Source organism: Symphalangus syndactylus, chromosome 12 (assembly GCF_028878055.3).
Source record: "Symphalangus syndactylus isolate Jambi chromosome 12, NHGRI_mSymSyn1-v2.1_pri, whole genome shotgun sequence".
Lineage (NCBI taxonomy): Eukaryota > Metazoa > Chordata > Mammalia > Primates > Hylobatidae > Symphalangus > Symphalangus syndactylus.
Genome location: NC_072441.2, coordinates 124,127,417 through 124,140,266, shown reverse-complemented (window position 1 = coordinate 124,140,266; position 12,850 = coordinate 124,127,417). Strand labels below are relative to the sequence as shown.

General features: G+C 39.3%; 1 protein-coding gene across 2 annotated transcripts in view; it reads right to left on the bottom strand.

Annotated features, from left to right (window-relative positions):
• SOAT1 (sterol O-acyltransferase 1) overlaps window positions 1-12,850 on the bottom strand; it is a 60,159-nt gene that overhangs the window by 24,968 nt on the left and 22,341 nt on the right. The window contains exon 3 of one of the 2 annotated variants that reach the window (XM_055255727.2): window positions 6,973-7,031. The exons of the other annotated variant lie outside the window; for it this stretch is intronic. Coding sequence (XP_055111702.1) covers window positions 6,973-7,031 — 59 coding nt within the window. The remainder of the gene's footprint in view (window positions 1-6,972; window positions 7,032-12,850) is intronic. 2 annotated transcript variants of the gene reach the window in all.

Below are 12,850 nucleotides of genomic sequence, written 5' to 3'. Positions count from 1 at the left end.
CTGTTCCTTACCCCCACTCCTTTCCCTCAATTTGGCCACTTGGAACTCAGATGAAATGACTAGAGCCATTTGGGCAATGAGGAGGACCACAGCCTATGAATGTGAAACTGCCTTTGCAAAGACTATGACAGTGAGAAACGTCTAGCATGTCTGACTCCATCATGCTTCTAGCCTCACAGGCTGGCCATCCTTGCTCATTCCTGAGCAGAGGCCAATCTAACTGTGGGAGAAATTCATAGTTTGATGTAAGGAAATAATAGTCCCTCCCCAAAATTGACCCCCTTTCTTGTTGGGAACTGAAACCACCTTTGTAAGACTAAAGAAAGGCCACAAGATTAGGATTATGGGAGGGACCTGAATTCTGCTAAAATGTAGGCACAGCTTGCCTTTCGGTAATAGTTTACTGTACCCAAAGTCACAAGATTTGTGACTTCCCCAACCGCTCCTATGGAAAACATCACTACTATAGAACCTAAGATTGGGCTTCTAGATGTTTTTCTGATCTTTGAATTCTGGCGACTGAACGGCTTGCCCCCTAAACCCATGACTGGTCCTGTGACCCCCCCTCCGGAGGCTGACTCTGCACATGAGAACTGTCTTCCACACCCCTATGATTTCAACCCCAACTAATCAGCAGCATCCACTCCCTAGGTCCCCTGCCTGCCAACTTACCATTAAAAACCCTAGCCTCTGAGTTCTCAGCGGCTGGTGTGTATAATAAACTCCTGTCCTTCCACTTGGCTAGCTTTGCATTAAACTCCTTCTCTACTGCATTACCACTGTCTCAGTCCATTGGTTTTGTCTGTGCAGAGGGTAAGTAGAACCCATCGGGCAATTACAAATGGTGAGGCAGGGAACTGGAAGGAACCAAACCAGGGTCCTTGAGGACCATGGAGCCAGTACCAGCTATGGACCTGCTACCTCTGAATTGCTGACATGAGAAAAAGAAATTACCAATCTATAAGCCCCTATTATTGTGTTCACTATTACAGCAAAACCCAATCTTAACTTATACAATAATCAAAGGATTTCTGGACAGAAAATACTTAGACTTGTCTCTCCAGCAGTTGGCCAATAAATCAACAGATAAACACTATCCAAAAACTTTTTTTTTTTTTTGAGATGAAGTCTTGCTCTGTTACCCAGGCTGGAGTGCAGTGGTGTGATCTCGACTCACTGCAACCTCCACCTCCTGGGTTCAAGTGATTCTCCTGCTTCCAGAGTACTTGGGACTACAGGTGTGTACCACCAGACCCGCCTAATTTTTTTGTATTTTTAGTAAAGACAGGGTTTCACCATGTTGGTCAGGCTGGTCTCGAACTCATGTGATCCGCCAGCCTCAACCTCTCAAAGTGCTGGGATTACAGGTGTGAGCTACCATGCCTGGACCAAAAACTTTTTTAGAAGGCGTTACTTGAATGACTGAAAAAACGTGGTGAGAAACTCTTATTCAGACATGACACTTGACCCTTTTTTTTAATTTATTTTTTTGAGACAGAGTTTCACTCTTGTCTCCCAGGCTGGAGCGCAAGGCCATGATCTTGGCTCACTGCAACCTCTGCCTCCTGGGTTCAAGAGATTCTCCTGCCTCAGCCTCCCCAGTAGCTGGGATTATAGGCACGCGTCACCACACCCAGCTAATTTTTGTATACTGACTCTTACTCATCACAGTTTGATTATTTAATGGCTGGACAATAGCATAAGGTACTGATGAGAAAAAACAATATTTGAAATGCTACATAAGAACCAAACAGAATATGTTGCAACAATTTTTTTTTTTTTTTAAGACAAAGTCTGGCTCTATCACCCAGGCTAGAGTGCAGTGGCGCCATCTCAGCTCATTGCAACCTTCACCTCCTGGGCTGAAATGATCCTCCCACCTCAGCCTCCCGAGTAGCAGGACTACAGGCGCACACAATCATGCCCAGCTAATTTTTGTATTTTTTGTAGACACAGGGTTTTGCCATGTTGTCCAGGCTGGTCTCAAATACATGAATTCAAGTGATCCGCCTACCTTGGCCTCCCAAAGTGCTGCGATTACAGGTATAAGCCAATGTGCCTGGCCCAAAAATGTATTTTTAAGAAGGAGAAATAGAAAGTAATTTTTTTCATCCTTCTAATATTCACATGAGACCTAACATTCCCTCTATAAAGTTGTGTACATTATTAAGTTCAAGAAATACCAATTAGTAAAGACATTCCTTTTGCCCTTCTTAACATATTCATTTTTCTCTGAAAACTATTCTCAGAGCCGAGGACAGGCATGTAATGTCCAGGCCAGGGCTGTACTATATGACCTTGTCCTTCTGGCCAAAATTCAATTCTCTCTCTTATAATAAATCTGAGGTTCTGAGCTTTGAAAGAAAGTGAGTGGGAACTTTATTATATTGAAATATCTAAAGTATCTAAACTCTTCCTACTAAAATCCTTACTCTTTCCAGAGCTTGAATGTTCATCTTCTCCTAAGATTCTGTGAGATATATTAATATCATTTGAATATATTTTCTTTTAATCCTAAATAAACCAAAGTAGGCTTCTGTTATTTGCAACCAAAAGAAATAGCTTAACATAATGTTAAAGCAAAGCTAGGCCAGGGATGGTGGATCCCTCCTGTAATCCCAGCACTTTGGGAGGCCAAGGTAGGAGGATTACTTGAGCTCAGGAGTTTGAGAACAGCCTGGGCAACATAGTGAGACCTTGTTTCTAACAACAAAAGCAAAACTAATTTGATTGTTAATGTAAGTTGGTTGGGACTTTATCATATGAATCTCCCTTGGACTGTTCTAAGATCTTTTAAGTCTTGTTACAACACAATTCTAAGGATTTCAAAAGGTCATAACTCAGAGTTACACAAGTTTGTATGACCCCACTGGCATTAGATAAAAAGTACATACTGAAAACCTTTTTTAACAAGCACGTTAGACCTCGAGGCGACCTTAAGAGATTCAGTCAGTTCAAACCACTAATTTCAACACACTCATGTTATCACTTCCCTTACTCCTCTTCCCTTTAGACTAAAAGGTTTGCTCAATGCTTGACGAACTTCTTCACACTTTTCCTTACTTAATAAGAGCTTCTCTATCTACACATCTAACTTTTCACAGAGTTCTTTGTTGGTTGCCCAATTTGGCAAATAAAAAATATAGGACACTATATTTAAATTTAAATTTCAGATAAATAACTTTTTAGTCTATCTCAAATATTGCATGATTACTAAAAAAGCATTCATTGTTTATCAGAAATTCAAATTCGACTGGATGTACTGTATTTTACCTGACAACTCTAGTTCTGTGGAGCTGAAACAGCTGGCCGATGAGATTTATCAACTACCTACTCCATTTACAATAACAAGCAGTGAATTCTGAAAAAGCTTTAGTCAGCTACACAATTATGACATAAACCTTTAGAGCTAAAAGGGACCTTGGAGACAACTAGTGCAATGCTCTCGCTTTAAAGATCAAGGAAAGATGACGTGACGACTGGGAGGAACATGACACAAATTACAAATGACCGGAAAGATTCCTAACTTGCATTTTAAAAAAATTATTTGTAAAAACCCACAAGAGGAATTAGTATGTGAAAAAACAAGCCAAGTTCATGGCTCTGAACAATGTTCACATACCTATCATCTCAAGTCCTTCCATGTTAGTAAATGTCAACCAACAAATCTAAGCAACAACTAAAAAAATGTGACCAATTAGAGATCTCTTATAAATGGGATGATTTAAGTAAGATTATGTATAAAATTATTTATATATTATAAAGCACCTAGTATAAAAGCTTAGCCTGTAAGAGGACTTCTAAATGTGTTTCCCTTCTCCTACTGGCTCATCTGTTTCCTCAGTCTAGAATACTAAAATATTACAATAGCTCCCAGTCTATTCTGACTGTCTCCAAACTCTATATGCCATCCTGAACTTCCAGATCAGAACAGTAGTCCTACTATATCTTGTTCAAAAACATTGCAATTGGCTGGGTGCAGTGGCTCACGCCTGTAATCCCTGCACTTTGGGAGGCCGAGGAGGGGTGGATCATTTGAGGCCAGGAGTTCCAGGACCAGTCTGGCCAACATGGTGAAACCCTGCCTCTACTAAAAATACAAAAATTAGCCGGGCATGGTGGCACATGCCTGTAATCCCAGCTGCTGGGGAGGCTTAGGCAGGAGAATCACTTGAACCTGGGAGGCGGAGGTTGCAGTGATCAGAGATCCTGCCACTGCACTCCAGCCTGGGCGACACAGTGAAACTCTGTCTCAAAAAAAACAAAAAAAAGAAATTACAATTAATAAACAATGGTAAAATATTCAATCTCATTAGAAAGCAAATAATTGACAATTTTAAAACTTCTAAGTCAAATCACCTAAAGTTCACCAAATGACATTTGGTGACTCATTCAGAACAATGCATAGTCTAATACATATAGAGTATATAGTAGGGGTATAAACTAAGTAGTTAGGAATATAGAGTAGAGAGGACATCATTTCAACTGCAATGTTCAGAAAACTGTAGAAGCAGCAAGATTTGACCTAGAATTTGAAGGATATACATTATTTTGATTGGTGAATGGAGAAAGAGGAAATTTCAGATAGAAAGAGCTACACGAATGAGGGCATAAAAATCGAGAAAAAATGCTTTATAATCTAGCCTCAATTTTTCAACTTTTTCTTGCCATTGTGCCAATAGAGACACAGATGTCCATCAAGTGCCCTAAAATACGTACGGTGTAAGTTTTCTAACACCATTACCTTTGTTGAGGCCAATACTTCCCTTAACATCAGGGAACAAGTCTTGCACAACTCTGCAACCCTTATGTCACTTGCACAACACACATATTAATACGAGCTAAACCAAGGTCCACCTTTCTTTCAGCTTTTCCCTTACTTCATTCGTTACTTTCTCCTTCTAATCCTCCTAAGTGACCAAGCTAAAAGATTTCATAATTTTATTAATATATAAAGCAGACAAGTAGAATATTCTTTAAAAAGTTTTAACTTAAATCTTTGGAACATCCCCCCATTATCTCTCTTCCCGCCACCCCTTTCTACCCCTTTTCCATAAAACCTCTACTTTCCACCCCAAACTCCCTTTCACCTTTGGGTTTGTGATTCTGTATGGGAAAAGGTTCTCCTCCCACTTTAGGTTTTTAAATAGAGGAATGATAGCAGAGACAGACTTACTTTTCACCTATTTGAAACTTGCCCTCACAAATAGAACATAATAAGTTTTTGTGTTCTTGATAAGGGGAGGAGCAAAAGAGGACAAAAGAAGAATTGAAAAAGGAATAACAAAAATGTAGGTATCCTGCTTGACTAGAGAAATAAAAAGGGTCAGAAACACTCTAGTAAACCATAAAAACAAAATTAATTTTAGGCCGAGCGTGATGGCTCACGCGTGTAATCCCAGCACTTTGGGAGGCCGAGGCAGGCGGATCACGAGGTCAGGAGATTGAGACCATCCTGGCTAATGCAGTGAAACCCCATCTCTACTAAAAATTACAAAAAATTAGCCAGGCGTGGTGGCATGTGCCTGCAGTCTCAGCTACTTGGGAGGCTGAGGCAGGAGAATTGCTTGAACTCGGGAGGCGGAGGTTGCAGTGAGCTGAGATCGTGCCACTGCACTCTGGCCTGGGCGACAGAGACTCTGTCTCAAAAAAAAAAAACAAAAAAAAAACAACTAGCATGTGTCTATACATTAAATATTGTTATTTTCTTAGCCAAAATTATAAATTAGTCATCAGGTAAGAAGTTGCATAACAAATCCTTAAACAATCTCTTATGATGGAGAAACAAAGCACTAATTGGAAAAGACATTCACCAGAAATGACCTTCATCACTGTAGTGCTGGAGGCTTACACAGGTAACTTAATGGAATCAGGAAAAATAAAGTTAAACACCCCATTAACTAGGAGTCTATACCCACAATTTCAAGTGCAGTAAATACATCTTTTGAGTACCACTTTATAAAGCAGTACCATAAGGGATTACATTGTAGTCATCACAAATATGCCTACAGGATGATGGAAGGAGGACAGCGTAGATCTCTTAATGTTAAGCAAATATGTTCTTTAATAAATTTTCTGTGACAGCATCATCCTTGGACTCAAACAGTACTGATTTCCAACAAATTAGATGAAAGTACAAATACTACGCCCCTGGCCTTGGATGATAACTGAAAAACTAGGTTTGATAATAACAAAGACATTGACATCAAAGTGAGTATAAATAATCGGGCATACATTTCATGAAATATGATTACAAAATTATTTCTAAATCTAGATTATTCTACAAATGCATATGTACATACATATATGCATGTAACTAAATAAATAAAACGGCTACTTCATCTTCATCACTGGATGTTTATATAGTCAAACTGGCCAATGAATTTTGGAAGTGATCTTCCCCTTGGGAAAACAGGAGTTTGCTTTGGATTTTAAGTCAACTTACACCCAGGTATTGGATTATAATGTTTTTTTAAAAAAGTGTTCTTTGCCCTCCACAATTTCCTGAGGGTACTGAAGAATTCTGGTTTGTAGAACTATTTATCCCCACTTGAAATGATTTCATGTTTTTTTTTTGAGTTGTTATTTCTACTTCCTTGACAAGGAATCTACTTCTAGATTCAGATTCAACATTTATTGGACAGCTGCTATTTACTATGAACCATGACAGATACTTTCGCAAAGCACTCATATGGACATTCAACGCTATCAACTATTAACATGGGGCACTAAAACCAAGATTTGCTGTTAAGAGCCAGAAAATGCCAGTGATAGATGAGATGGGAGAGAAAAAGGCAATCTGGATCCTTATACAGGATGACAAGTCAGCAGATCTCATTTTCTTGCTCCACAGGATAACGGCAACTGATGAACTGCTTAAATAATTATCTGAACAATTTAGCATTAAAAATGTTACCAAACAAAACTCTATCTAAAACTACATTTTTGTTTCTAGAAGAGGGAGTTACTTGCCTCTGCCTCTGCTGTCAACTTTATCTTCTTTGCTATCAACTGTTTTATGTCAATTCGACCTACGGGAAGAAAAAAACATGACTTTTAAGTTGATGGATACAGCTACCTAGTAGCACTATCTAAATCATAAAGTTGAAAACAAATAAATACAAAGGTAACTGCGTAAACTGTGGTACAACCATAAAACATGACAGCATGGTCAAAATAACTAGAAGGAAATTTATATGTAAAAATACTCAGAACAAAACTAGTAAATGTACACACAGTAATTACAACGATGTTAATTATGCAATGCTATAGATCTGATTGTGACAGCATGGGAAATTAGATTCCTTGAATAGATTCTACAGCTGAGACCACTAAGATGCTGGGTAAAATATTAAAAACTGAGAACCTTTTAAAACTTATTGCCAAGTTAGTACAAATCCAGAGGCAAAAAAAAAAAAAAGGAAAAGAAAATGAAACTAGAATCCTAGGGGACATATGAGAAATGTAAGGATTCTCGCCAAATCCTAGAAACCTTGAGCTTCTACACGGACAGCAACACGGGGTACAGTACTTTTGCAGAATAGTACACAGAGGACAATACTTTACAGAATGGCAAAGTCTAGGGCCTGCCCAAAATGGGAAGTCTAACAGGATACTGCCACATAAAACTAGGGACCACACATAAGGCTACATCCTCAGTGTATAAGAAACCAAAACAGAAGGAAATGTGTCTGTCTCTACTTGATGCTGTGCAGAGGGAAAATTTGCCCCAAGAAATCATAACCCCCTCACTAGAGTTTGCAATCTAAACTCACACTATCTACATGGTCTGAAAAATCTGAGATAAATATGTTCTAAAGCTAACCCAAGGTGGGTCTCCAGGCTACTGGCAGACACAAGTGCAATTCCTCCCTGGAAGATTACAATATCAATCAAGGCCGTACAGAATTCCAACAGATAAAGTTACCATAAAAAGAAGAAGCTTGTCCCAGCTATTCGGGAGGCTGAGGCAGGAGAATCGCTTGAACCTGGGAGGCGGAGGTTGCAGTGAGCTCAGATTGCGCCACTGCACGCCAGCCTGGATGACAGAGTGAGACTCTGTCTCAAAAAAAAGAAAAAAAGGAAAATAGTCAAACTTCATAAAACATACTAGGAAACTAGGCAGAATAAATGGGAAACAGCAGAAACAAAAGCCAAGAGATGCAGATCTGAAAAACTAAAGATAATGGAATTGTTACTTTAAGGACAAAAAAATCAGAATGATCAACATGTTAAGGGAAATAAAAGTGAAACTTGAAAACACAGAAAAGGAAGGCTGGGCGTGGGGGTGCACACTTATAATCCTAGCGCTTTAGGAGGCTGGTGGGGAGGATTGTTTGTTGCCAGGAGTTCAAGACCAGCCTGGACAACATAGCAAGACCCCATCTCTACAAAAAAAAGTTTTAAAATTAGCCAGGCATGGTGGTGCATGCCTGTAGTCCCAGCTACCTGGGAGGCTGAGGTGAGAGGATCACTTGAACCCAAGAATTTGAGCCTGCAGTGAGCGTGATCGCACCACTGCACTCCAGCCTGGGCAACACAGTGAGACCCTGTCTCAAAAAAAAAAAATGCAAAGAAAAAAGGAAGGAAAACATAAGCAAGGAACAAGAAACCATTTAACCAAACAGATTTGAAAAAACCCAACAAGATTTCTCAAAACAAAAAAAAACTGAAGTTTCAAATTCAATGGATAAATTAAACAGTAGATTAAACATGTATGAAGAGAGTACTAGTAAATGGGAATATAGATCAAAGGAAATTATACAGAGGATACCCTAGAGAAATAATGACAAAATAATAGAGAGGTTAAAAGACACAGAAGAGGTCCAACCAAACAGCCAATTGGAGATGGGAGCCAACCACAGCTGCACTAGAGATGGAGGATAGTTCCACAACAAATACTTCTGACTTGGAATTTCTGCAGACTATAATGGAGGAAATCATTGTTATAGTCTTAGGATGAACATGAATGATAAAGATATAATGGTTCAGGCTACGCATGGGGCCTCATGCCTGTAATCCCCACACTTTGGGAGACCAAGTGGCGAGGATCAGTTGAGCCTAGGGGTTTGAGACCATCTTGGGCAATGTAGCAAGACCCTATCTCTACAATAAATGTTTTTAAAAATACAATGGTTCAAAAGAAAGTCTCAGAGGATATTTGCCAACATGCCAAGAAAAAAGAAAAATGCCATACCTCAACCAGAAATGATTGCAAAGGATGACAAGGATTATGTCCAAGAATGTGAGTTCATGGCTGGGCATGGTGGCTCATGCCTGTAATCCCAGCACCTTGGGAGGCCGAGGCGGGAGGATCACCTGAGGTCAGGAATTCGAGACCAGCCTGGCCAACATGGTGAAACCCTACCTCTACTAAAACTATAAAAATTATCCAGGCATGGTGGCAGACACCTATAATCCCAGCTACTTGGGAGGCCAAAGCAGGGACAAGTGCTTGAACCCAGGAGGCGGAGGTTGCAGTGAGACGAGATCGCGCCACTGCATTCCAGCCTGGGAGACAGAATGAGACTCCATCTCAAAAAAAAAAAAATACAAAAATTTGACAGGCCGTGGTGGCATGCGCCTGTAGTCCCTGACACTTGGGAAGATGGCAGGACAATCACTTGAACCTGGGAGGTGGAAGCTTCAATGAGCCGAAATTATGCTACTGCACTCCAGCTTGGGCAACAGACCGCGACTCTGTCTCAAAAAAATAAATAAAATAAAATAATGTGAATTCATCAACTTTATAATATCTGATGCAAATAAAAGGTGCCATGAAGAAAATGGAATAAAAATTGAACTAAATAAGTCTAAAGACATCCCATATTCATTGACTAGAAGATTTAATATTGTTAATATGGCAATGCTCCCCAATTTTTCTATAGATTTAAAGCAATACTCACTAAAATTTCACCTGGCTTCTTTGCAAAAATTGACTAGCTGATCCTAAAATTCATACAGAAATTCAAGAACACAGAATAGCCATACAAATCATGAAAAAGAAAATAACAAAGCTGGAAAACTCACACTTCCCAATTTTAGAGATAGACACATAGATGATCAATGGAAAAGAACTGGGAGTCCAGAAATAAACATTCACCTTTATGATTATTAATAACTGATTTTTGACAAGGGTGCCAAGAAAAATGCAGAAAGATTCTTCTTTTCAACAAATGGAGCTGGGACAACTTAATAGCCACATGAAAAAGCATGGAGATGGACGTGGAACTCACACCATATGTAGAAACTAACTCAAAAAGGATCAAATACCTAAAAATATGGAAGAAAACAGAGGCCTTGGGCTAGACAATGACTTCTTAAACACCAAAAGAACAATCAACATTAGAAAATGTAAAAAAACTATATTGATAGATTCTATCAAAATTTAAGTCACTTTTGTGCTACAAAGAACACTATCAAGAAAGTAAAAAGACAACCCACAGAATGGGAAAAAAAATTTTGCAAATCTGATTAGGGACTTGTATCCAGAATATATAAAGAACTCTTACAATTCAACATTAAAAAGACAAATAGGCCAGGCATGGTGGCTCACATCTGTAACCACAGCACTTTGGGACGCCAAGGTGGGAGGATCACTTAAGCCCAGGAGTTTGAGACCAGCCTGGACAATATGGCAAAACCCCTTCTCTACTAAAAATACAAAAGTTAGCTGGGCGTGGGGATGCGCACCTGTAGTCTCAGCTACTTGGGAGGCTAAGGTGAGAGGATCACTTGAACCTATGAGGCAGAAGTTGCAGTAAGCCAAGAATGTGCCTCTGCACTCCAACCTAGGCTACAGAGCAAGACTATCTCAAAAATAAAGTAAAATAAAATAAAAAAATAAAAGGACAAATAGTCCAATTAAAACAGGCAAAGTAGGCCGGGTGCGGTGGCTCATGCCTGTAATCCCAGCACTTTGGGAGGCCAAGGTGGGTGGATCACCAGAGGTCGGGAGTTTGAGACCAGCCTGACCGATACGGAGAAACCCCGTCTCTACTAAAAACACAAAATTAGCCAGGCATGGTGGCACATGCCTGTAATCCCAGCTACTTGGGAGGCTGAGGCAGGTGAATCGCTTGAACCCAGGAGGCGGAGGTTGCAGTGAGCCAAGATAGCGCCATTGCTCTCTAGCCTGGGTGACAGAGTGAGACTCCGTCTTAAAAAAAAAAAAAAAAAAAAAAAAAAAAAAAAAAAATGCAAAGTAACTGAACAGATATTTCTCTTAAAAAAAAAAAAAATGCCCAATAACCACATGAAAAGACACTCAACATCCCTGGCCATCAGGAAAATTCAAATCAAAAGTACGATGAGGTATCATTTCACACCCACTAGGATGGCTATAATCAAAAACAAAAACAACAACAAGTGTTGGCTTGAATGTGGAGAAAGAAACTTCAACTATCCAGGACGCTGCTAGTGGGAATGTTAAATGGTGTAGTGCTTTGAATAACCGTCTGGAAGTTCCTCGACAGATTAAACACAGAGCCAACATATGACCTAGTAATTCCATTCCTAGGTATATACACCAGAGAAATAAAAACATGCCCTTTCAAAAACTTGAATATGAATATTTATGGGCAGCATTAGTCATAATAATAGAAAGTGGAAACAAATACCCATAAACAGAAAAACAGATTAATAAAATGTAGTATATCCATAAAATGGATTACTAAAAAAGAAACATTAACCAGAAGAAATATTAATACATGCTATAATATGGGTGAAAAGTAAACATTTTGCCAAGTGAAAAGAGGAAGTCACAAAAGACTACACATTGTATGATCCTATTTACATGACAATGTCCAGAATAGATAACTGCTGAGACAGACAAAACACTGCTGGTTGCCTAGAGAGTGAGGCGTGGGGCGCGGGGTTATGACAAAAAGGGAGTAACTGCTAATGGGTACAGGGTTTTGGGGAGGTGATGCTAAAAATACTCGAAAATTCATTTCATTCTAATTTCTCTGTTCTGAAATATTCCTTTCTGTATATTAAGTTACAGTAATGTAGTTTCCTGGTGTTTAACTTGACTAACTGCGGTATTCTGACTGATAATCTTTTTTGTAATTTTATAACAAAAATTGGATTTGAAAGGTATGACAGTATTTTTTATGAGAATGTGCTGCTCTGTGTAACTCCTGCGTATGGTGCATACTGAGCTTTATTATTGTCACAGATTTAGAGACAGTTTCTTATTTTCACACTGAATCATGGTACCACTATAATTTTAAAAGCAGTGAGATTAATTTATCTCTGCCCTTTTAATAACATATGGGTAGAGTTTTGGGGGCTTTTTTTGAGACAGGATCTCACTCTGTCATCTAGGTTGGACTGCTGTGGCACAATCACAGCTCACTGCAGCCTCTAACACTTGAGCTCAAGTGATCCTCCTGCATCAGCCGTCCCACTAGCTGGGACCACAGATGTGTGCCACCACACCCAGCTAATATTTTTTTGAGACAAGGTCTCACTATGTTGCCCTGGCCGGTCTTGACTTGAACTCCTGGCCTTCAGCAATCCTCCTGCCTCGGCCTCCCAAAATGCTGAGATTATAGGCATTTGTCGCCATGCCTGGCCCAGGGTAGAGTTAATTTTGAATGCCATCTGCCATTATTCACAAATGAGTTTGTGAATAATGAGATACTAAATATCTTTATTCTATCTTTTTAATAAAGTGTCAAGTTATCTGTTATATTATGGGAACCGAGAAACATCAGACATCATTATGTGCACAGACCTACACAGATAAGTGAATGAAAGAGAATGGAATGCATACTGAAAAGTGTGAAACAGAAAACTACAACGTCTAGTTTGCTATCTTCGTTAAAAAAAAAAAAAACCCCTATGA